At 52.9% G+C, this 25,138-nt stretch overlaps 2 protein-coding genes across 3 annotated transcripts in view; one reads left to right on the top strand and one right to left on the bottom strand.

The window, feature by feature from the left end:
- The window catches only part of RCOR2 (REST corepressor 2), a 21,270-nt gene extending 8,997 nt beyond the window's left edge, over positions 1 to 12,273 (bottom strand). The window contains exon 1 of the mRNA XM_039860008.1: positions 11,824 to 12,273. The gene's annotated coding sequence lies outside the window, so the exon portion shown is untranslated. The remainder of the gene's footprint in view (positions 1 to 11,823) is intronic.
- On the top strand, positions 11,329 to 24,416 carry NAA40 (N-alpha-acetyltransferase 40, NatD catalytic subunit). 2 transcript variants are annotated; one of them, XM_039860017.1, is made up of 8 exons: positions 11,329 to 11,486; positions 17,113 to 17,208; positions 18,151 to 18,203; positions 20,501 to 20,596; positions 20,684 to 20,842; positions 20,999 to 21,082; positions 21,487 to 21,564; positions 21,829 to 24,416. In XM_039860017.1, exons 1-8 carry the CDS (start codon positions 11,481 to 11,483, stop codon positions 21,968 to 21,970), a joined length of 714 nt encoding a protein of 237 aa, XP_039715951.1. In that variant the 5' UTR covers positions 11,329 to 11,480; the 3' UTR covers positions 21,971 to 24,416. The 2 variants fall into 2 exon arrangements, with proteins under 2 accessions (XP_039715951.1, XP_039715952.1); XM_039860018.1 differs by lacking the exon at positions 11,329 to 11,486 and adding an exon at positions 11,771 to 11,791.
- Positions 24,417 to 25,138: the final 722 nt, after the last annotated feature.

Here is a 25,138-nt window from a genome sequence, read left to right as displayed (position 1 = left end):
CCCAGAGCCCACTGGCTGGATATGTGGCCCAGGGCACTGCCCTTCCCCTTTGGGCCCAGTTAGTAATCCCCTGGACTGACCCACACTCCCAACCAGGGTTGTGAAGAGGCTGAGAGAAGGTGACAGAGGTGACAATCCAGTGCTTGGCACCCCCTTAACACTGCGGGCCGTGTGAGGAGGGGGGCTAAAGGCAGCGAGGCAGACACATCTGTGCTTGGTGCTGGGGAAGGGCAGAGCAGAACCAGGCGGGAGGTCAGCAAGGAGACCCCAGGCTTCCTGACACCTACGCCGAGGAAACCTGACTCCCTGAGCCAAGCAGGAACTGGGGTGGAAGGATCAGCAAGACCTTAGCCGAGGTCGACAGGAGAAGGTGACAGGGGCTCCCTAGACCCACGAGGGGGCAGTTTCCAGACCAGGGAGCCCAAGCTATTTCTTCTGAAGCAGGGAAGGGGACCTCCCCCTTGCCCTTACCTGGGCAAGAGCCAGCGCCCTCTGGTGGTGACAGTGTGGACCTAGGGGTCCGACCTCAGCCTGGCCACAAAAGTCCTCTCTGGGAGGCTGAGCCTGGCACCCTAAGGAGCCTGTTCTCCTGGGGGCAAATCCGTAGGTCAAGGACCCCGCCAGCCATCTGAATTACTGAGCTTTAGACCCAATCTCCAGCAAGTCTCCTTGGTCTAGAGCCGCCCAGAAACTTCCAGAACGAAGTCAGGTGGAGCAGAAATCCCTAGAGAAATGGTAGGAGACAGGCACAGCAGGAAACATGCAGGAGCAGTGCAGGCCAAGGAGCTCAGGCCTGAGGTGGTTCCTGGCTTTGCTTCTCACTTGCTGTGTGGCCTGAGGTGAGTTACTTGGCCATTCTGAGCCTCAGTTCCTTCACCTCTCAAAGGGAACAATAATTCTGACCTCATCTGATTGCTGGGAGGATCCAGCATCGTCTCAGATGGAATGTTATTACAGCCTCCTTGACTGCCAGTTTCCTTCTGAAGCAGGGGTCCCTTCTTGAGCACCCCAAGCAGGGCTGGAAATCCTGTCACTGCTCTGTGAGGCAGCTCCTGCTGTGTGGCCATCTGAAGACCATCACCGCCCCAGGCTGCTGGGTCTGACCTCTGGAGCCAAAAGTTCTTCCTCTGTGACGTTTGACACTTGACCTCCTCCGTTCAGCCTTTTCGACAGCTCGGTTTCTGCTTTCAGTCTGATCTCTCCACTCCACCATGCACACATAGGTGGATACAGATTCTTAAATTCCGCTTTGATCACGTCCTACTCCTACTCAAGAATGCTCCATGGCTCCCTATTGCCTTCTGGGCAAAGTTGGAACTTCTCTCCTAGCTCAGTACTCAAGGGATTTCTAGCCTGTTTCTGATCCAGCCAAACAGGTCTGCTCTCCATCTGCTGAGCCCTACCGGGTGCCCCAGAACGCCCCATCCACCCTGCAAACCCCGGCCCCGCCCACCTATTTGCATGCCTCATGCCCAGCCTGGTCCTTGGGACTGGTGGCTCCTGCAGGAGCGCTCTGCTCTCACTGGGCACCTCCATGGCTCCCAGGGGAGCAGCGAGCATCCTTCCTGCCCTCCCCCTCCGGCTCCTCCTACACTCCTCCCCCCACCCCTGCCCACCTGCCGCAGGGCTCTTAGCACATGACCTTGCCTCCCACTTCCAGAGAGAATTGAGGCCATCTGGCAGGAACCCCTCTGAGGCCTGCCCCACACCCAGAGGTTCAGCTCCTTCCTTCTCACCTCCAGTTATTGAATGTCACCCTCCCCTTCAGGCCAGCCCTAGCTCCCAGGCCCCACGTGCTTTCTGCCACACACACACACCACACACACACACACACACGCTTCTGAGCACCTTGGTCCTCATTTATCCCCTGCATTGTTGTCTTTCCCTCAGCACACACCCTGCTTAAGTCCCTTCATCCTAACCCCCCTCACATACACTGACACACCTACACACACAGCCACCCTTCCCTCCATCCATGGTCATTTTTAGCTGCCCCTTTCAGCTAACGCTACTGCAGCGCTTTCTCTTCCTTTTTTAAGCTGGGCTTCCTAAAAGCGTTGTTCGCACCCCTCCATCCTTGCTTTCACCGCCCACTCCCCACCCCGCTGCAGCGCCACTTCGCCCTCTGCCACCTCAGAGACTATTCCTGCCAAGGTCACCAGTAGCCGTCATCTGTAAACCCGAAGGGCCTTTGGCAGGCGTGGTCTCACTGCACCTCTGCGCAGGACTGGACAGAGAGAGGGCCGCCCCGTCCAAGACATCGGCACCCCGCCGGCTGCTCTCCTGGCTGCCTCCAAGCCCTACTGTCTGTCGGTCCTTCGGGCTCAGTCCACAGCCTTAACTCCCTGAGCTGTGGATGCCCCAATCTCCATCCCCAGCCCAGACCCCCTGCCCTGGGCTTCAGAACCCCATATCCAACCAACCGACTTCTGGACCTCTGGGCTTGGCTCCCTCTCAGATACCTCAAGCCTAGCCTGTCCAAACAGGTCTCAGCCTCTTGACTGCTCATTTCTACTTCCTGCCCACCCCCCCATTCCCTTTCCCACTTGTTCCCAGAGTAGAGACTTGGGAGCCGCCCTGGACTCCTCCCTGTGCTTCACTTCCCCAGTTTTTGTCAGTCCCCTCCCGCATAGCCGCTCCCCCTCACCCATCACCGTAGCCGCCTCCCAGCTGGCCTCCTTGCCTCCTCTCTTGCTCTAATCTAATCTAGTCTTTATTCAATAGCCAGGGTGATCTTTCTCAAATCCAATCTGATCAAGCCAATCCTCCACTTCCCATTGTTCTTGGATTAAATTCAAGCTCCTGAGCCTGACTTATCTCCTTCTAAATCTGGCCTCCTGACCTCTATTCGCCGCCCCCCTGCCTTTTACTTTTCCCCTCTGAGCATCAATGTGGTGCTTTGGGGTTGATCCCACCCCAATGTCAGCCTTTCCTAACACCCTGGACACCACGATTGACTCAGAGAGTGGACCAGCGACCTAAACTGGCCCAATTGGCGCATGACAAACATGGGACAAAGGCCAGGAAGCTGAGCCAGGAGTGTTGGCTGCCATCTTTGATCCTCAAGGAAAGCCAGCACTGTGGAGGGCACCACAGAGACAAGGGAAAACCTGGTTTCTCGGTGACATCACTGAGCCACTGGATCAACCTCATCTGAAGCCACTGAACCTCTCAACTTTTTAGTCATACGAGCCAACACATTCCCTTGATTGTTTGAGCTGGACGATTTCAGTCTTTTGTCATTTGCAACCACAGCCTCTAAAATAATACATTTCTCAACACCACCCCACCTGAGCTTATGCTTTAGCCACGCTCAACGACCTGCCATTCCTGATAGCTGGGAAGCGACCCTCCTTCCCTCTTGACTAATTCTCATTTGCCTTGCAAAATGAAGCTCAGATATCACCTTGTCTAGGACAGCTGCCCCCTCCCCATTTCGGCATTAGTCACACTCTAATGTAACCAACAACTTACCTGTCTGTCCTCTCCCCCAGGCTGTGAGCCCAGAGAGAGTGGGGCATCTGTCTTACTCACCTGTGCATGCCCAGCTCCTCACACAGCTCCACAGCAGTTGGCACACAGTAGGTGCTCAACAAATGGCTGCTGAGTGAATCAGCCTCAGGTCTCCCGAACATCGCCTCCTCAGGAGAGCCCTACTAACTGCCCAGCCCTTCTCACTCTGCAGGTACCTACACTGCCAGGTCCAAGAAAATCATTTCTGCCGAGTCTCCCCTGATCTTATCAGCATATTAGGAGCTACTTATAGGCAAAGACTTAGAATAATAACAGAAAGAGCAATATTCTTATAATAAGATAACGGCCAACTTCTTTGAGTTCCTATTATTTTTTTCACAGCTACATCCTTAGACCCTGGTACAAATACATAGATTTTTAATAACTGTCGTTGAATAGTGTATGAATAAACAAATGAATTCAGTGCTCAGAGGTATTAACCACTGTGCAAAATGCCTTACTTAGGTTATCTCGTTCTCCCCACATTAGCCCTGTGAGGTAAGCATTCTAATTATTTTCATTTCACAGGTGAGGAGCTGAGACTTCAGAAGGTGACCTGCCTAAGATCACACAGCTTGTAAGTGGCAGAGCTGGGACCGATCTCAAACCAGCTGATGTCAGAGCCCTGTTTTTCATATCCCTGGATCCACACATCCTCTCAGCAAAGATGCTTTGGGCTGTTCCTCCACTCAATGGTGCTTTGAGGAACCAGACATTTTTATTATCCCTTCTAAGCAGTGAGGAGGTTAGCGGCCACCACGGACAGCGCTCAGTGGTCATCAAGGCCTCAGGTACTTCTCATGTCTCAGCTCTGCCTCTTCCACGAATCAGATTTCCCCTCATGGTCACAAGGAGATGGCTGCAGTTGCTGGGAACTTCCCATCCTCGGAGCCCAATTCCCAGAGTGGGAGGAGAGGGACATAGGGCAGAGGCTTTCTCCCTGGCATCTCTCTTTTATCAGGGAGAAAAATCTTTCCCAGGAATCCCTGGGCAGGCCCATGCCCCTTAAACTAATCCCCAGCAAAGGGGCATAGGATTCCCATGCTGGGACTGGACCCATCAAGTATGTGATCCAGAACACCTGCCATGACATCTAGGGATCTCCACCCATCACCTGAGTAGATTTAGCAAGGAAGGCAGAAGCATGGCTGCTGGGTAGACAGGTAGCCCTGGCCCCCACTGCCCACCCCAGCCCCTGACACAGCACCTTCTTTGCACTGAAGCATTGAGAAATACTTGTTGGCTGAACTACAGTCAGGAGAAAGGGCTGGAGGGGCCTCTTCCCTGGCAGACATGGGCTCTGGACCTGAAGTCTGCGCCTCAAGTCCCCACCTGTCCTAAGATGAGAACCAGCAGAGAGGACTGAGGGTCCACCTGGAAAACAGGCTCACTGGGCCCAATGATGAGTCTGCAGGGATAACCTGGGACAGACAGATGGATCTCGAACTGTTTTTAGGTTAGATGTATTTGGTCACTCGTTCAATAAACATTTATTGTTCATCACCTCTTCCAACTCCCCCTGCTCCTCTGCAAAGTCCTAACGGGTAGTATTGGCAGGCAGATTGCCTGGAGGCTGGTGATGAGACTCTGATCTGCAGAAGGATGCCAGGAAGGATTAGTAAGGTCTGCCGTGAGCACAAAATGGGTGGCAGGGAGGCAGAGAGAAGGAAAGAAGCTGGGAAACAGAACAAATTATGGGCAGAAAGACCTTGGCCCTAAAGAGAGGGTCCTGGGGTGTTGCAGGTTGAATGGTGTTTTCCCCCAAACTCACATGTTTATGTCCTGACCCTCAGTATTCCAGGAGGCAACCTTATGTGGAGATAGGGTCTTTCCAGAAACAATCAAATTAAAACGAGGTCATTAGGGTGGGCCCTAGCCTAATGGGACGGGTGTCCTTATAAGGAGTAGAAATTTGGACACAGACACCATGGAGGGAGAATGCCATGTGACAGTGAAGATGGTCACCTACAAACCAAGGACAGCGGCCTGGACAGAATCTTCTTTCCCAGGCCTCGGAGGGACCCACCCCTGCCAGTCCCTTGATTTCAGACTTCTGGTCTCCAGAAGTGTGAGCCGATAAGTGGCCTTGTCTGAGCCACCCAGCGGGGGTTACATTGTTACCGCAGCCCTGGGAAACGACATGGGGCAATGGCCTCCAGGCACAGGAGACTGTTCAGACTGGTCACGGCTGACCCGTGAAAGGACCTGAAGAGGCTGTGGGCCCCAAAGTCAGGACATCTCACCCCCCTCCCACCTTTGGGCCTTGGCTTCCCTGGCCTCAGGGAGGCATAGACTCAATGACCACTTGGTTCCTCCCAGCCCTGACAGTTGAGCGGCCTCTCATCTTCCTGAGGCCAGTGAGGACGGCTGTCACCATTAAATCCAATCACCGATTGTCTCCTGTTGACTTCTAGTGCCAAGGGTGGGGCTTGAAGACCTTGACGTTAAGAACAAGCATGAAATTCAGTTGGGGCTTTGTATCAGTCATGCGGCAATAGCGCTGCCTCACGAATGACCCCAAAGCTTCTGTAAATCAGAATCTCAGAAATGATTCCACTGAGTGGTTCTGCCTTGGGCTCTCCCATGGGTTTGCCGTCAAGATGTCGACTGGGGCTTCAGTCACCTGAAGGGACAATCGTCTTCCAAGTGGCTCACTCCCTGTGTTAGCAAGTTGGGGCTGGCTGTTGGTGAGAGGCCTCAGTCCCTCACCACGTGGGCTTCTTCGCTGTGCTGCTCCTGCCTCCTGCTGGCATGGCACCTGGCTTCCTCCACAGGGACTATCCCAAGAGGCTCAGGCAGAAGCTTGGTCTCAGGGTTTATGACCTCGTCTTGAGAATCACACACCATCGCTTCTACGGCACTTTATTGCGACGCAGCTCAGCTCCATTCAGTGTGTGTGTGTGTGTGTGTGGACTACATAAAGGCAAGAATACCAGGAGGTGAGGATCACTGGGGCCATTTTGGTGGCTGGCTACCATAGGCTAGATAAGAGATCTGGTATTCTAGGGGGCTCTGGGGCAAGGGGTCATGAAGAAAGAGTTATAGATTGAGCTTGGGAAAGACAGAGGCTTAGGAGCATGTTAGCTTCCCAGCGCGGCCGTAACAAAGTACCACAAACTTGATGGCTTGGAACAACAGCTCTGTATTTTCTCATAGTTCCGGAAGCCAGAATCAAGGGGTTAGCTGGGTCTCTTCCCTTTAGAGGCTCCAAGGGAGAAGTCCTTCCATGCGTCTCTCCTAGCTTCAGAGGGCTCCCAGAAATCCTTGGTGTTCCTCAGCTTGATCTGCATCACTTTGATCTCTGCCTCTGTCTTCACATGGCCATCTCCCGTGTGTGTGTGCGCACGCGCGCGTGTGTGAAACCTCCCTCTCCTTTCTCTTATAAGGAAATCAGTCACCAGATTTAAAGCCAGTCCTCAATACAGGATGATCTCCTCCTGAGATCTTTAATTTAATCACATTTACAAAAACCCTGTTTACAAATGAGGTCACGTTCATGGGCATCAGGGGTTAGGACTTCAGCATGTCTTGTTGGGAACACCATTCAACCCACCACAGGAGATATCCCCATGGAGGGGTTGGTTGAGGCCATGACCTAATATCTCCATCTGCTTCGGCTCAGGTGTCATCTCCTCCAGGGAGCCTGCTACCTCTGCTTTGTGCCCCGCAGCACCTGTGCCTGCCACCATCACTGCCACCATTATTCCTTCAACTAACGTTTACAGGGCAACTGCTCTATGTCAAGCACTGAGCTGGGTCCCAGGGGTACAGCAGTTAAGGCTGTCAAATTTAGCATACAAAAATACGGGACATTCAGTGAAATCTGAATTTCAGATAAAGAGTGAGTTTAAGCTTGTCCTGTGCATTGTATCTGGCAGCCTTAACAGCAGCGGAGGAGACATGCGCGGCCCCCGGCTGCCATGGAGCCTGCAGTCTTATGGGGGAGATGGCGGGACTGAGTGACCTTGATGCTATGTGATAGAGCTGAACAAGGTATTGGCAGGAAGTGTGCCCAGGCCAGCTATGTGAGTGAGAAAAGGCTTCCAATGTTTAAGCTGGGGACCCCAGTGAAGAAAGAGGGTTTCAGGTGAAGGGCCAAAGGTGGGTGTGGAGAGCGGCCCCCAGGCCAGGCGGGCAGAACCCAAACGCATAACCCCTAACCCCTCACGGAGCCCAGAACCTCAGAGGGCTTTAACTGGCCTGACCAGATACCAGATATGCATTTTAGAAAGAGGGGGATGTGTCACGAATGCCAACAAACAAACAAACAAACAAACAACGGGTTGAGGATTTGTTGGCCTGAGAAACAAGGAGATAGAGATGGTAGGCCACTTTCTCCAAAAGTTTTTGAGTAGGAGGGAGGCCCAGTGCAGGCTGGAGCTGGAGAGGAGCAGGGTTGAGAAAGGCTGGGGGGATGGAAGGAGGACTGCAGGGAGGGACCTTGAGGGGACGAGGCCCAGGGCCAGAGATCTGGCCTTGGAGGAGCCTCAGCTCCCCGGTTGGTGGGAATAGGAGGGTGGGCGCGTTCAGATTCTTTTGGGGAAATCAGGGGACTCTCAGGGCTCACTGATCACACAGTGCAAAGTCTGCCTTTCCCTGGTCGTGCTGTGACACATCCTCCCAGGGGCAAGGCTTGTCCCCCAAACCTGTTGTCCAGCTCACAAGACAGCATGGAGCACATGATGGCCCATGCCTCCACGGAGCAAATGACCAAATGGACTGTTGGGAGCAATTGAGAGCTCTAGAGTCAGAAGAGGACAAAATACAGAGTTCGGGGGAGTGGCTGCCTTGGGAAGGAGGAGAGACCAGGAAGGAGGTAGGAGGGGTGCAGGGCCTGGGAGAGAGGGGTTCAGAAAGAAGAAGAGTGGAGAAGCCCCCCGGGCCAGCTGCCCGGGAGCTGGAGAGAGTGGCTAATATCTGGCAGATATCTGGCAGGGAAGGGATGCTGGGAGGAGTGGGGAAGGGGCAGAGAGGGTGGGGAGATGTATTTTCCTTTCCTGCCCTATGCCAGGCCATGCCAGGTGCTGTCCACCATCCCATCTCATTTAATCTTATTTAATTCTCACAATTCCCATGGAAGATGATGATGAAGATGATGGCTGTGGGTAGTCTCACTCTGGAAATAAGGAAACTGAGTCTCGAAAACTTTAGGCACCTTGCCTAAAGTCACAAAGCCCCTAAGTAGCAGAGAGGGAGTTTAAACCCATGCTGGTCTGATTCCAAAGCAGGCTCTGTCCATTACCTCAGTAGATCTGGGCAGGGGACAGGCCATAATTGGGAGCAGCCCCCAAGGACACTGCTGTGGGGCAGGAACAGGGCCTTGGGCCTTCTTAGGCCTCCAGAGGGCCTAGATGATGTCACCTCCCCGAGAGACCACTGGGCCACCTCCCAGGCCTTGTCTGGTATCCAGCAAATTCCAGCAGCCTGGGGGTGGATGGGTGGACCTAAGAGTGGGGAGTGGAAGAAGAGACAGAGCACAAAGCAGTCAAGGTGACAGTCACCCGATCCCTGAAACAGTTGACCATGAAGTTCAATGTGAGTAAAGAGAGAAGAGAAGCCAGCAGAGGGCTGCGCTGGCTTCGGGGCTGAGCCTCATTCCCACCTTTTCCTACTGCTTCCTGTTTCCTTGGCTCTGCAGATACTGTTCCTTCCCCTGGAATCTCCTTGCCTCCTTCTCCTTCAAGAGCAAGTTCAGATGTCCCTCTTCCCACCTGGGCCACCCGCCTCCAGCCCTTAGGCTCCCTCTTTGGGTCCCCAGAGTGCTTAGCAACCAGATTTTCAGAATCACAAGGAATAGGATGCAGGCTGAAGGGTCATTCTAACCAACCTGCATCCCCTCCATGGTCTCATCCATCCTCAGCTTTACATACACTGACTGTGCTGAAATTTGTACCTCCTGCCTGGACCTTTCCACGGAGTTCCAGACTCTGATTTCTCCACACTTCCATATGAAGATCTAAAAAGGCACCTCAAACCAGATATGGCCAAAACAAAATTCCTGATCTTCCCCTTCCCCACCCGCACCTGGCTACTTGCAAAGTGGTCCGCATCTCAGTCGAAGTCACTCCATTTTTTCAGTAGCACACGCTAAAAATATTGAAGGCATCTTAACAACACTTTCCTTTCCCTCATACCCAATCCGCCCACAAGTCCTGTTGGCTCTACTTCCGACATGCATCCCGGTTCTGACCCCTTTTCCCACCTCCCCTGCTATCCAGCTCGCTCCGGCATCATCGCTCTTGCCTCGATTAGAGCAGCGGCTACTGCACTGCCTCTCCCTTGACCTCGCCCCTACACTCTCTTCTCAGCCCAGCAGCCGGTGGTACTGGGAGCAGCCCTTCTGCTCCTCCACTCAAACTCCCTGATGGTGACCCAGCTCGCTCTAGTCTCAGTCAGTCAAAGTCTTTCAAACCCTACCAGCCCTAAATGATCCTCTACTTACCTACCTGTCTGATTTCACCTCCTACTATTCTGCTCCAGCCACATTGTACTCACTTCTTGCAGTTCCTCAAATTTTCCAATTATGCTCCTGCTTGGGTGTTTTGCACTAGCTGTACCACCTGCCTGGAATGTCCTTCCCCCAGATAGCCTCATGACTCGTCCCCTGCTCTCCTTCAGATCTTGACTCAAATGTCACCTCATGTTTGCCTTCGCTGAGCATCTTAGCTAAAACGAGAAACCCCGACCTCCCCTGTCCTCCTTCCATGCTCGATTTTTCTCTGTCGAATCTATATCATCAAACGTTATTAGAATACTCCTTCTAGAATACAAGTTCCATGAGAGCAGTGTCTTTTCTGTTGGTTATTGCTTTCTTTGCTTCCAGAAACAGTGCCTAGCGTACAGTAGCCACTCAGCAAATGCTGCTTGCATACCTGTTTGGGGGCCTTCATCACACTGAGCACTGAAGATGAGACAATGAGCAAAACCTGATAGGTTGTGAAGCTTAAGTCTAGGGCAGCGTTTCTACAATTTTCCTGTGTTCGACCCTACTGGGGAGATCTTAGAAGCCAAGACTCTGGCTCCTCCCCTGGATTTTCTGGGGATAGGCCCCAGGGATATGCACAATGCACAGGCTCCCCGGGTGGTTCTGATGCAGGTCATGCAGGGGTCATGTTCTGATCTTCTGGGATAGACTGAAAAACTGTCTAATATGCCTGGGGTCTCACTTTCCCGGCATCAGCCACTTACCATTAAACAGTTGTGCATGCCTGTCTCCTCTCTAAACAGTGTTTTGGACTGCAACGGGCATTTTGCTCCTCTCTGTGGCCCCTGGGCTCAGTTCAGCGTAGGTGCCAGTAAACGTTTATTGAGAGAGCAAATGAATGGAAAGTGAATGAATGGTGACAAGATGAATGATTGAATATAGGGACTCTGGTTAGAAAAGAATTTCAAGAGGTCACGATTTAGAAGGTGGGAACGGTTCCAAAGAGTTCTGTGCCCGAAGGTTACAGGAGGGGCTACTTCAAAAAAGTACTTCAGAAGTTGTGACGCGTTTGGTCGTCTGTGAAGGTGGCTGCTCCTCTGGCTGTCTGGGGCTGGGCGGGGCCCCAGAGAGGCAGAGCGCTGGGGTGGCGAGGCCACCCACCCAGCGGCCCAAAGGCCGGCTGCATTCAGCCCGGCGCGGCGGTTGTCATAGCTACAGACGCAGCCTGACGAGAAGGGGGCGTGCCCGGGCCTACGTCATTCCCAGCGCGACGCTGCTCCGCGCCTCCCGCCTCTTTAGGCTGCGAGACCCTCGGCCCGCCTCCGGAGCTCTCCACCTGCACGCCGGTCCCCGCCAGCCCCCCCTCCCCGTCTCTGCGCAGGCGCGCTGCCCACCGGGGCGCGCGGGAGGCCCGCGAGGCGCATGCGCGTTGCGGGGCCCACGGCCGCTCTGGTTTCGCCGCTGCCGCCGTAGTCACCGTTGCCGCCTCCCTGCTGGCAAGTGTGGGAAGGAGGAGCTGAGGGCTGCCGCCGCCGTTGCCGCCATGGGGGTGAGTGAGGCAGGGAGAGGAGACTCGAGGGCTGGGAGCGCTCCCCGCTCCCCTCGCGCCCTGCGCCCCCATTGTTCCTGACCCCCCCTCACGTGACCCCGACCCCCTCCGGCCTCACGTGACCCCCAGCCCCCACATGACCTGATTCCCCCATTCGACGTGTTCCACACTGGTCCCAGACCAGAATCCTGTGGGCCCTTCTCCGGGCCCCACCTCAGGGGTGCCCCCGCCCCTCGCGTCGGCCCTGCCTTCCTGGATGACCTGTTACCTTCGTGGCTTCTCCCTCCCTCTGCGCAAACCTTGGGGTATCCCCCCCACCCCCAGGGGTCACCGTCACCTGGTTGTCACCAGCTTCGCGGCTTCCGCATCCTAGGCCACTCCTGGCCTGGAGGTAACTGAGGCCCAGAGAAAAGAAGGCGCCCAGCCAAGGTCACACAGGCAGTGACTGGGGCCAGACCCCGACTTGGGTCTCGCGAATTCGCGGCCGCTGTGCTTCCCGCTGCTCGGATTCTCAGTGGAGCCCGTTCCTCTACTCTCTTTCGAAACCTTTGCACCAGGCTCCTCCTCCTCCTAAAACAGTCTCTTTCCAACAGAGGCCTGCCTTCACGGCCTCCTAGATGCAGTGAGGTGGTGCTAATTCTTACCTGGGTTGTTAGCAGCCTTAGGACAGCCGGTGGCTTTGCACGGAGAAGCCGTTTAGAAGGTGGGCCAGAGACTGAAGCGGGACCACTGGTGGTGCCCGCAGCCGCGGACGCATAGTGACCACCTGTTCTGTGCAAGGCCGCCTGGAGTCGCATTTCTTGCCCTTCCTTGGCACGTGCTCATAGAGGTTTGGCAGAAGTTATGCACATGTTTCTGTGAGTTCACCATCCCACGTGCCAAATAGAGTAGCATCAGTCACTCTCCTAAAAATGTAACCGCCGCTCCTTGTGTATATTATTAGTTTTTACATGGAATTTTCCCCACCTGTGGGGAGCCCTGGCTTTGGAGCCAGAGCTACCTCAGTTCCAACCCCATTCACTGGCTAGCAGCATGGTATCGTGACATGGCCTTTCCGAATTTGAATTTGAATTTGAATTTCCTCATCTGTCCGATGAAGATGATGATACCCTTTAGGAGAGATTCGAGGATTAAATGAGATAGTGGATGTAAATGGCCAAATAGGTGCCTCTTAAATAGTGGCTGGTATTTTTGCCTGTATTCTCAGCCTTTACTTTAGTCATCCAAAATAGATTTGTGCTATTTTTAACCCATTGGGTTTGTCCCTACTGTTAATAACCTAGATTTTTTTCTCACTCAGTTATTGACTGAACAAATCAACTTGTTAGACAAAAATAGTTGTCTAATCCATGTCAAAACACATTCACCATATTTCAACAAGGGATTTCAATACTATGTACTTCACATGCAGAAAATCAAGTCTAGAGACTTTGGCACATTGAACCGAGACTTGGTTGAAAGGTCCCAGACCCAGCTCTTGAAAGTGAATAAAACCTATGTGCCAAGTATCACTTGGTAAGTGGCTACCCAGCATCAGCCCCTACAGACTAAGCAGAAAACAAGAAGTATTACGTGCCGTTTTGGTTCATCGCTTCCTCATTGGCAGGCTTCAGAGATACTGTGATCCTTGCTTCCCTTAGGGCCCCAGTCTTACTACTGATTGTTTACAAGTGTGTTTCTCAGAACGGCCCCTACCTAGTCTCTTCTGACCTAAAACTCACTGCAAAAGAGACTTGAATTTTCCTCCCTGAAATGGAGCTGGAAACATCTCATTATCCTCATGGCTTCATGGGTCAGGGCTGTGGACGCCCCACCCCACTGTGGGGAAGGTCGGCGCCCTCCAGCAGAGGGCCCGGCTCCATCTGACAGGCTGCCCTCAGGCTTAGAAAGAACGGTATCAGATGGAGCATCATGCTCAAAATTCTTTTGCCGGCTGCCACAGATATGTTGTCTCTTAGGAATTAGAATTTAGATATGTCTCCCTTTGCCCGAAACAGGTTCTTTTTGGATCCTGAATACTTTGTGGGATGGAGGCATTGACATTGAAAATCTAGAAGATGCCAAATCCTTTTTCTGAGAGGTGCCTCCTGCCCTCATCTGATGTTTTTGTTTTTAATTCCTCCATGTGAGCCCAGCAATCAGAGAACTGCTTGTGGAGATGCTAGTTTGATAAGAGTAGCAGAGGGAGGAGTTTCACAGCTGCATGTAAAGATAGCGTTTATGTCCCACTCTATAACGATAAGTGCCATATTAGTGTAATTGATGTAGTAGAAGGAGCATGAAATCCAGGCTTCAGACCCGGATCTGAATCCTGGATGATTCATTCATCAGTGTTTGCTGAACACTGGTATACACTGGGAAATAATGCAGATGTGACCTCTGCCTCATGGAGTGTACAGTCCAGTGGGAGTGGAGGGAGGGCGTGATAGCAAGACCTCTTTGAGAATTCTGTTCACTGGTTCTGTGACCCTGAAAGTTCTCTTGCCTCTGCGCCTCAGTTTTCTCGTCAAAGAGGTGGGCACACATACATACCTTGTTGAGTTACTGTAAAGATCAAAATAAATCATCTTTATGGAAGCACTAGCAGAGCATCTGACATTAGTGGGTCCTTGTAAACAGAAGTCCTTCCTGTAAAGTATTTCTGTATCTAGTACCTTCCAGCATTTTGTCCTCAACAACAGTCCTGGGAGGTGTAGGCATTGTTAGCCCCATTTTTTAGATGTGGAAATCGAGGTTCAGAGAAACTGAGTTACTTGCTGAAAAGAGATTAAATAACTTGCCTAAAGTCACACAGCTATTAAGTAGAAGAGCTGAGAATCAAATCCAGGTCTCTTGACTCAAAATCCCACACTCTTTTTATTATATAAAGTTCCCTTGGGAAAGACATTTAACCACAATGAGCTTTACTGTTCACTGTGCTTATTTCCCATTTTAATTAGGAGAATTTTTCTGTGTCCCCACAGGATAGTCTTACCTCCACAAGGCAGGGCAAAGCTAATTGGAACAGTAGGAGACCACTTTCCCTAGTGTACGCTAGGTTTGTGGGGGAGCCCGTGCCTGTCTGGCCCAGCCTGCCGCAGCTTGCCTCACACCCCGTGTGCAGGCAGCAGAGCGCCTAAAGGGGCTCTTTCATGGTCTGCAGTCTGGAGCCGTGGCAGCCCCAAGCCTCGCTCTGAGGATTGCCTGGCTCGCCTGTTGCCCTGCATGAATGAGCCCATAAATCTGGAGGCCCGGGGTTGGCCCTCCTGCTGATCGTGCTTAGGAATTACTTACTTCATGTGCTCAGAAACGAGATGCTACGGAGGGAACCCACATCTCAGTGCTTTCTGGGTCCCGGGAGTCTCTTTCTTTCAGCACCTTTGATCCTTCAGCTCTGCATCCTCTTAAGAGAGAGCAGCATGCAGTGTGGAGGAGGGAAGCCGCCTCTGCTGTGGAGTGTGCTGACTCCTGACCAGTCCTTACAGCTGTTCTGTGAGGCCAGCATTGCAACCCCATCTTCCTGGAGGTGGAGTTGCTTTCACAGGCCATGCAGGGGGCAGCGGGAAGAACATTGGCCTGGCCTGATTGACGCCAAAGCTCATGTTCTTTCTGCCCCATCACACAGCCCTGGAGACCTTGTGTCTCAGGTTTCCCTGTTCCTCACTCCTACCCCAGTATGGAGGTAGGGCCTGGGGTGGCACTGTGTTGGCGTGTCATACCTGTGGTTACCAAGCCAGAAGGGTAATGAGAAATGAATTGCTGAATAGCTGCCTTGAGGGTTCCCTGTCTCATCTTGACCTTAACCTTGGTCAGGCTGAGGTCTTTGACACTGACCTAGGTTCTCCCTGGTAGAATGAACACTGGATCTGCTGCCCACCCCGGGGGTTGAGTCTCCCTTTTGCCATTTACTTTCTGGGGAACTCGGAATGGGTCACACCATCCCTTTGAGCCTCAGTTTCTGTATGTGTAAGGGAGATGATGGTTTCTGTCTTGGGAATTGAACCAGACAATATTCGTGAAAACGCTTTGCAAGCTGAGTGTATCTCAATGTTGTCTTGAAACCCAGCTTCCCAAAGAAAACGATGGATGCTCTAAAACTTGTATGTGATAGAGAGGGGCTCATTCTGTCCACAGATCCCAGCACTGTGAAGATGGCCTGTTCTCTTCTGTTTGTTCCTTCCTTTAGGGAGGTAAGAAATGGGATCTAGTCTGGCTTCCAGCACAGGGCTCAGCCTGCAGATGATAAATAGCTGGTGTTGGGCGAGTTTACACCTAGAGCAGTCTCTGTGTTCCTGGTATCTGAACTCTTGCCGCGGTATCTTGAAGTGTGAGTTAAGCAGTGTCCCTCCCTGGGGAACCGAGGGTGGAATTTATCCTGAAAAACTTTCCCAGCCACTGGTTTTCAATTCACCCTTTCCTGGGACCAGTTAGTATCTGTGATTGGAGGTAGCAGAACCTCTTTTTAGTGAGTTCGGGGAAATGAGGAGGGCAGTTGGTAAAAAGCAGAGCTATCTTACCAGTGCTTTTGGGGTGCCTCTGGGTTCGGGCTGAGTGTGCTACTCTGGTCCTTGGGAGTAAGAACGGGAGCTGTCATTTATTGAGCATGTGCCATATTAATCCTCATCCTCATGGGCTTAAAACTTCCAAGGAGATATGAGGGGCCCCACTCGTCAGATGAAGAAAGGGGCTCAGAGCAGGGCTGTGTTTTGCCCGAAGACCACAGGGCCTGAGGAGCAGAAAGAGCCTTTGGTTAAGGCCTGTCAGACTCCAGAGCCGGGCTTTTTCCCTGTGTTACCAGCTTTTGCAGGAGGACAAGCGAGTCCATTTAGGCCTGAGGGAACCCCACACGGGCCTCAGGATAGGATCTGCTCCAGATGCGGTTATGGGTGGTTCGCCGTTTGCCCCTCTGTGCAAGGACAGCCTCCTTTTGCTCCTCCCTGCTGCCCGTGTGGCTGCAACTTGGCCTTGCTGGCCATGTGTCAGCATGGCCTCTGTCCCCAGGCGAACCCCTTGGGGCCCTTCACTCTCCCCTGTCTACTAGGTGGATGGTGTGCCTGCCACTCATTGGCCTTGGCTGAGCAGCTCTTCTGGGGAACGGCTGTCTCCTTAAGCCAGAGTGCCCTGGCCTTAGTTTAGAAAGGGGCCCAGCTCCCAGAGGGGCTGTCCCCACACCGGAAGCTGGAAGACACTGAAAAGCCTTTGAATAAACTTATACTTAGGAACAGCTGTCAGCAGCCACCTCAGATGCCATCTCCTCCCTGAAACTTGCCCTGATTGTGTCTAAAATTAGTTGTTCCCTCCTTAGGAAGGGATGGGAGGTGGTGAATATTTATTAGGTACCTACTCAGGCTAGGCTCTGCTGCAGGCATTGTCACGTGGTCTCACTGGGTCCTCACAGTGACTCAGCTGTCCTAAGGGTCAATACTCTTCCTGATAAGGAAGCCGAGAAGTTGACGACACTCCCAAGGTCTCACAACTGGAGCATGCTTGGATCTTTCCCACCCCAGCAAGTGTGCAGCAGCTGGCACTGGAAGTTCTTGCCGCTGAGGCCAGGCCTGTGGACACAGACCCTTCAGTTCCTCAAAGGGAAAGTCAGGTCTTGGTTGGCCACAGCCCCTCCAGCCAACTTTGCTTTTCCCTGTTGCAGAGGAAGTCGAGCAAAGCAAAGGAGAAGAAGCAGAAGCGGTTGGAGGAGCGAGCAGCCATGGATGCTGTCTGTGCCAAAGTGGATGCCGCCAACAGGGTGACTCTCCCCTCCTTCCCAGTCCCTTCGTCCTGGAACTTCAACTTGGTTTTTAATTTTACTTCTTTTGGCGCCACCCTGTGGCAGAATTGTGTTACTACCCACCCATACCGCTCGCTGCCTCCTTGCCGAGGAGAATGTGCCAAAATGAGCAGGAGAGTTTCCCTGGCCCACGTGGGCAGGGAGGGAAATGCAGATTCAAATGGAAGTGGCTGCTGCTCTCTGGGGGTCTCCTCCTTACCAAAAGAAGAGAGTCGAGAAATTTTCGTTAAGATTTTGCATTTTAGGGTGGAAACCTCCCTCGTAAAATATATAATTTTCTCATTCATTCCTTCAAACATTGACTGCCCATGAAGTCCCAGAGGCTGTGCTGGGACCAGGAAGATGCAGCTGCCTGGTTTCAAGGGTCTGCAGTCGGATGGAGTAGCTGTGAATCTGAGCACCATATGGACCCAGTTTTCAAGCTGAACCAGAGATTCTGGTCATGCTTCCTGCCCCCTTCATCTCCCATTTTTTATTCTTTTAGTCCACTCAGTAAATAGTCCACATTTATAAAGATGTGTCTCAGGGATGTGATTTCCCATTTTGGGTTTTGACCGGGTGAGGTTAGTTGGGGGCTTCTTAGACGTATGCAAGTCGATTAAGTGGCCTCTCTCCTTTGGGTCCAGTGAGCGGTGAGCAGGTTGTATGCCCACAGGCTAGTATTAGCATTAGGCTTGTAAAGTCTTGTCTTACCCTGTCAAATGAAGGTAACTTACCTCTCCTGAGCCTCCGACATGTGAACTCAGAGCTGAGGCAGATGAAGGGTCTGCCTGAGGGAGCCCCCAGGCCCAGGGGCTCAGCCTCCCAAGGTGGGTCATACCAGCATTGGATGTGAAGGTGGAGCCTGCGACCCTGCCACATGTGTGTCTTTGCTAATCCTCTTTTTTTTTCCCTCCATAGCTTGGAGACCCCTTGGAGGCTTTCCCAGTGTTCAAGAAATATGATCGGAATGGGTGAGTGTTCAGCATTCCTAACTTTGTCTCTTTGCATGTCTTCAGGAATTTCCCTTTCCAGAGTGGGCTTCTTCAGACTCAAATTTTCTCGTTCTTCTTTGTTAGGAAAAAGCAGAAAAAGCTGGTGTGCCCTGTTGATATAAAATGTCCCCAGTGAAGGTGACAGAGGAATCCATAGATGAGCAAAGATTGCGTAATCTCAGACTGATGTCTCTAGGATGTGTTACTCTCTCTAGACAAAGAATCATAGAGCTGAAACACTTGAAAAATCATTTAGGCTGACTCTCTCCTCTTATAAAGGGAGAAACTGAGGCTCAGAGAAGTTGAATGAAATTCGAGCTTACAGAGTTTCTCTCTGGCAGCCAAGGGGGCTTTTAATTCCCTATCCAGTGCTCTTTCCTTTAGTGTATGGTATACTTGTTAAAAGCCACTTACTGGCTTTGTGACCCTGCACAAATCACTTAACCTCTCTGTGTTTCAATTTTCTAATCAAGAATGGGGCTAATAATAGCACCTTCCTAATAGAATTGTCAGGAGGATTAGGTATAAAGCATTAGTGCCTGGAGCATCCTAAAAGCTAGATCAGTGTTAGCCGATATTACCACCCAGTTACTACTAATCCAATTTATCATAGGATCCTGATTAGAGCCCCCCTCCCCTTTCTGTCCTCTTGGTTTATAAAATAGGATGCATAATTTGTCTTACCAGAGATGCTCTGGCTGAAGGGGAAATGGGGGTTATGGTTTTAGGGAATCACAGCTATGGGTTTGAATCATAACCATGCTTCTTATTAACTATACTTGGACAAGTGAGCCATACTCTGCAAGCCTCTTTTATTAATCTGTTAAATAGAGTGAAGATGCCGAACTCACAAAATTGTTTTGAGGAGGAAAAAGAATGTATCCAGCTCTGTAAGTAGCAGCTGGTATGAGTATTTTAATGGACAAGATAGACAAATGCAAATATATGAATTATGAAGCAAAGACTGTAGTAGGAAACACTCTATTTGCCTTTCATAGCTGTGTCTGGATTTCATAATATCACATTAATGTTTTCATTCTTCTTCCTGTCTATATCAGACACATTACAGTTCCTCTGGTAGCTTTGTCATTCAGGTTCCAGGAGGGCCTTTGACATAGGTTAGCCATCCTGTCCTGTGCTAGCTCTTAGTGTCCATACTCCACATTCCTACTGACTTCCAGAAATATGCAACAGCTCTGAAGCAGTCAGTGCCACCTGACTCGGGGCTCCTTCAGTGCCTAGAGTTTTGTGTACTTCGCGTGGCTGCAATCCTGCATTCCTGAACTTGACTCAGAGTAGCGGAGTGTTATGCCTACAGACTGCTTTTTAGAAAATAAAAAGCTTAGACAGATGCAGTGCTGTGTTTGGGCATCTCTGACTACTGCATGGTCACTACGTACAAAGAAAGGAAGACTCTTAAAGAGCCAGGAAGTTTCAAACTTATAAAACTGAGCACCTGTGCGGCTCAAAGGGTGTGCCAGTCTGCAGAAGTGAGGGTGGGTTCCAGTGGGAGCCGCCTCTGAGGGGTCGTGTCAGAAGCCACTGAGAGATACTGCTGTGGTGCTCTGCAAAGACTTCGAGGAGCTGACCTCAGTACTTTCAGAATGTGACACTTCCTAGAGAATGCGATTTCACAGTGTGGCCAAGGCGTTTAACTGTAATTTACTTAAAATTCATTTAGAAGTAACTAGCAGATTAAATTACCGATTGCCTACAGCATTTGTTAGTTTAGGAAAACACTGTGAGGTTGGACCAGGTTCTACCCTGTTTGATCAGCTGAGACCCCGCTGTATCCTCAGAGCGGAGTATGGGCCACAGTCTGCTCGGAGGGTCAGAGGTCACCCAGATACCTTCAAAGGAGAAAGGTAGATAAGTAGGAAGAGGTCCCAAGGGAGCCCAGTGAGGAGTCAGTTCAGAATTAAAGCAAGAGTGAAAATGCCTCAGGGCGGGAACCAAGGGAACAGAGGAGATGAGTGTAAATCAGGAAGTACAGAAGAGGCTGGGGAGAAAGGTGTCAGGGACTGCTACGAGCTGTGCAGGGGAGGCAGGAAATGGGACTTGCGGTCAGGGTGGTGGGCCTGTGATGACAGTTGTTAATCTGAGCCCAAAAGGCTTAGTTCCTTGCCAGGCAGCTGCCGTAGCCTTGTCCGAGAAGGCAAGGCTTGGCTTTTCTGTGTTGATGGACTGCTGTCAGGCCCGCCCCACTGCCAGCTTCCAGGCCAGCGGGCAGCGCTGGGCCAGCAGCCGGCTCCACCTGCCTCCTCTCCTCCGCCCAGGTTAAATGTCTCCATCGAATGTAAGCGAGTGTCGGGACTGGAGCCAGCCACCGTGGATTGGGCCTTTGACCTGACAAAAACCAACATGCAGACCATGTAGGTGCACTCGGCAGGACGGGTCTCTGCCCCAGGCCGCTCTCCTCTCCCAGAGTTCCTGATCCTGACCGTGCCCCAATCTCCCAGGTATGAGCAGAGCGAGTGGGGCTGGAAGGACCGAGAGAAACGGGAAGAAATGACAGACGACCGAGCCTGGTACCTCATTGCTTGGGAAAACAGTTCCGTCCCCGTTGCCTTTTCTCATTTCCGGTTTGACGTGGAGTGCGGGGATGAAGTCTTGTACTGGTAGGAGCCTCAGCTTGGGGGTGTGGCCGGGGGCGTGGACAGTGCTGTTCTAGGCGCTCCAGCCTGGTGGCAGAGTACACCGTGCCTGTCAGGCTGTGGGCCCGCTGTCAGGACCTGCCACCTCCTCACACCTGTGTCTCTGCTCCCGTCACCCAGCTATGAAGTGCAATTGGAAAGCAAGGTGCGGCGGAAAGGCCTGGGGAAGTTCCTCATACAGATCCTGCAGCTCATGGCCAATAGGTAAGGGCCCCCCACGTGGAAGGAGCTGCCTTTGAGGCATCTGCTGCCCTTCGAGCCTCCACGGAGGACAAGACTCATGGGAATGTTTCGAAAGAAAGGATCTAGAACCCTCTCAGCAAGATACTCCCTGCCCTGCTGTGACCTCAGATCTTGTGCGGTCAGCTCAGTGCGTGATGGGGATGCAGGCAGGAAGCGGAGTAGCCAGCTAGGTGCAGGGGGAGGGGGTGCTGCTGCCTTTGCAATCTCCTCGGTGCCCTAACAGAGGGGCGCACTGTGCACTGTGGGTGCCGGGACGGAGCTGGGGCTCAGGAGTGCTTCTCGGGCAAATGGCAGAGGCATGGGAGAGAAAGCACGGCTTAGCATCTGTCTCTTTCTGGAAGGTGTTCTCTCTGCTTGCTTCTCAGCACACAGATGAAGAAAGTTATGCTAACGGTATTTAAGCACAATCATGGTGCCTACCAGTTCTTCAGAGAAGCGCTGCAGTAAGGAGCTGGGCCCTGGTGTGGGACTCTAGGTGCAGGAGGGGCCTGCCCAGTGCCTTTCTCCTGGGCCCAGCCCCCATTCATCTGGACACCTGAGCTCCCAGTCCAGTGGTCGTGGGGGTTGGAGACTTGCGGGATGGTGTGGGAGTGTCCTCTGGCTTGGTCCCTGCCCTCCTTCTGCACCCTTGCAGCTAGGGGGTCTCATCAGGCCGGGGAGGGAGGCAGTCAGCTCCCTGCAGCCAACCTTGTCCTCCTGCCCCACAGATTCGAAATCGATGACTCTTCCCCCAGCATGTCCGGTTGCTGTGGGGAGGACTGCTCCTACGAGATCCTGAGCCGGAGGACCAAATTCGGGGACACTCAGCACTCCCATGCGGGCGGGCACTGTGGTGGCTGCTGCCACTGAGCTCCCAAGCCAGAACGCTCTCTCCAAGGCCTGTTCTCCTCCCTCGTCTCACGCCGCTTGCCAGGTGCCCTCAGCTGTGGCCTCCTCAGCCCTGCATGTGCCAGGCTGCACCCTGAGGGCATGGAACCCCAAGGAGGAGCAGCCCGAGCTGTCCCTCCTCCTGGCTCCTAGAGGAGCAGAGTGCCAGGAGGGAGCACAGAGCGCGGGATGCTGAGGGCAGGGCTGGCGCAGGCCCGGGCATGAAGCCGTCCGCATGCTCTGCTCTTGCGTCCTGGAGCGTAAGATTCCCCGACTTCTCTGTAGCTGGATTCCTGACAAGCTCCTCCATCCCCCTGCCACATGCTTGGACAAATGGGGTGTTTGTGCCCACTGTTATGGAAGTCCTAGAGCCCCGAGTCGGGTCTGGCCAGTCCCCGGAGAGGAATGGACTGGGTGTAAGGTCTGGGCGTAGAGCGAGGCTTCAGAGAGACTCGTGCTTTGTGGACGGAATGTGCTGATGGAGACCGTGGGAAGGTCTTTTGTGCCATGACCCAGGGAAGCAAGGGTGCTCTTTCTAGCTTTTATGGGTCCACAGTTAGAGAGGAGTCGTTCCAGGAGACCAGCTGACTCTGGAAGAAGGCTGACCCCTCTCCATTGCTATCAGTGAGAGAGGGGCTGAGAGGACCAGGAACAAGGTGTCGAATGCGGCCTGCGTGCGGACAGTTGCTTCTTTGGGCTTTTGGACTTCGCCGCATTCTGAGCTGAACCTCTTGATCTCATGGCAGTGACTTGAGTTTTCATTCATAGAAAAAACCAGAGGTCCTGCCTCTTCCTCTCCATCGTCCTTTCCCTGCGTCTCACCCCCGCCCCAGATACCTCTGTCCTTACTCTCAAGGGGGGAATAACATCAGGGAGCCCATCGTCTTCCCCCAGAAGGACCCCTCATTCCTGGCATATTCAGTGCTGTTTCCGCGCGTATCTTGGTGCTGATAGCTCTCTGCAGATGGGGCGCCCCTCTCCAGAGAGCCCCCAGCCAGCAGCAGGCCCTCTGCCTGCACTCCCCAGCCTCACCCCTCGCTGCCTCAGTGAGGCGCTAGAGCCACTGCCCTGGCCAGCAGCTCAGGCTGCAGCAGAAACGCCTAGGTGGCCAATCAGCTGCTTCCCTCTCTCTGGACTCGCCCTACGGCAGTGGGGTGGAGCCAGGGTGGGGCGGGGGCTTCCTTTTCTCACAAGACAGAGGGTGCAGGGTCAGAGCTTACACTTGTCCTGATCTCTAGGCCTTGTTCCCCCTCCAGGGAAAAAATGACCAAATCCTTATCCAGGAAAAAGCACCTAACGCCTCCCCCAGACATCCTGGAGCTCCGCTTTCAGGAGTGTCTTAAAGTTCTCGCCTTTGTGAAGTTGCTGTCGTGGCGGTCTTTTGGGCCGTCTGACCTCAGAGTCTGCCCACAGCCCGCCTCTGCCCTGACTCGGGCATCTGTGCTGGCGGATCTCCCCGGGGCTGACCTCGCTTCTCCCCTGGGTCCCTGCTTGTGTCGGGGACTATGCACACAGCCTCCTTCACCTGGCCCAGCCCCTGCTGAGTGCCCCCCGTTGCTCTTGACCCCACCAGCTGTGGCATGGGTCACTCCCTTGGAGAGGGCCCTGCAGCTTTACACTGGAATAAGCCCACCTGTGCCCTTGTCCTACTGGCTCCCAGGGACTTTACTCGAAAGGGAGAGTTTCAGTTTTTGAGAGGGCATCGGTGGGCTCCTTCCAAGAATCATGGAACGACAGGCATGTTCAGGAAGAGTGTTTCCTCTGATCCTGGCTTCTCGAAGGATACAGAATGATAACTATTTATTGTCTTAGATCATGGATTTCTGATCCCTCCCACTCAAGGGGACCAAAAGGAACTCCCAGTGTAAGTCCCTCGTAAGGTGAGTGCAGTGCATGTTGTCTCTTTTCCAGTCATTGGACAGCTGACTCCCAGCCCATGGATGGCTGGGTGCTTGATGCCACGCCCCGCTCAGCCTGCCGCGCCGGCCACTTTGGAAGGGCTGCCCAGGAGGTCAGAGCTGGGGCGGGCGAGGCGCTGCCTGAGACCAGCGTGTCGCTCTTGTCCGTGTTGAGTCCTTTGTTCTCAGCCGTCAGTCTCTCCCCACTTCTCCAGGTCTTGGTTTTGAGAAACATCGCCGGCCTTCGCCAGGCTTTTTTATTGTTTGTGTGGGGCACATTAAAATATTTTTTGATTCTTTTCCTTAGTTATATTCACTCTATTTCAGGTTATTTTTGTTGATGTCAAATGTGCACATGACGTGTATGGTTCTTTTTAACCCTTTGTGGTTTTTAGAGGAAACTTTGAAGATAAACTCCCTGATATATATTTTTTCTTTAGCAACTTGTTATCACTGGAATCAAAGGGAAAACGTGATCTCATTTTGCATTGGTTGTATTTGTACGTCACAAATAAAAGATACTTTGTTCAGCTGCTGGGTAGTTCCTGCTGGGGCGCCGTGGGCAGTGTGAGCTCGGGGGATGCCCCAGACCGCAGACTGTGACAGCGTTGGGCCCAAATGCTGGGAGCCACATGGCTGTGATGGCCCCACGCTCCTTCCTGTGAAGGCAGCTTCAGGCCCGAGAAACCTCAGGGTGTCTGGGGCAAGCAGCCAGAGGAGGGAACTGAGACCCAATGCATGTGCTTGTGCCACTTTCCAGAAGCCCTGGGTAGAGGTCAGAGGTCTCCCGAGGGGCTCCTGCTTTGCATCGCAGAGAGAATCCCACGCCAAGCGCTGTGGCATCTGATATCTGCGGTTTAATGCAACTTTCAGAGAACTTGTGCGGGAGTTAGATGAGAGCGTCGGGCTTTCCTCCTTCCCTGTACTTTAATGCATCACTCAGTATTCTTCATCTTTTAGACTCCAACCCCCTCTTCCCTCCACTCGCAAAGACAAAGGCCCAGAGGAAGGGTAACTCATGTCAGTCTTGACAGAGCAGGAAAGTTATGAGCTGGGGAGGCTCCGTCCAGTCCCCTGAGTGTGACAGATGGAGCTTTGCAGCTTCTCTCTCAGGCGGGACTCCTGCCAGTCCTGGCCCAGGGTGAGCTGGGAGGAGAGGCAGGAAGTGGGCCGGGAGCTAGGGCTCAGAAGCACTTCCTGCGGACACTGGAGGGGCCGCCTCATCGTGCTCCTGTGGCCACATCCGTGGAGA

Source organism: Pteropus medius, unplaced genomic scaffold, assembly GCF_902729225.1.
Source record: "Pteropus medius unplaced genomic scaffold, Ma_sr-lr_union100, whole genome shotgun sequence".
In the NCBI taxonomy this organism is placed as follows: domain Eukaryota; kingdom Metazoa; phylum Chordata; class Mammalia; order Chiroptera; family Pteropodidae; genus Pteropus; species Pteropus medius.
Note: the sequence above shows the minus strand (reverse complement) of the source record. Positions and strands in the feature narration are given on the sequence as shown.

Bases quoted from the DNA above. Each gene is read 5' to 3' on its own strand.
- NAA40 (XM_039860017.1), top strand. The intron at 18,204-20,500 runs GTGAGTGTTCAG...TCCTCCGCCCAG, and splicing joins AAGAAATATGATCGGAATGG to GTTAAATGTCTCCATCGAAT. The intron at 21,083-21,486 runs GTAAGGGCCCCC...CTTGCTTCTCAG, and splicing joins CTGCAGCTCATGGCCAATAG to CACACAGATGAAGAAAGTTA.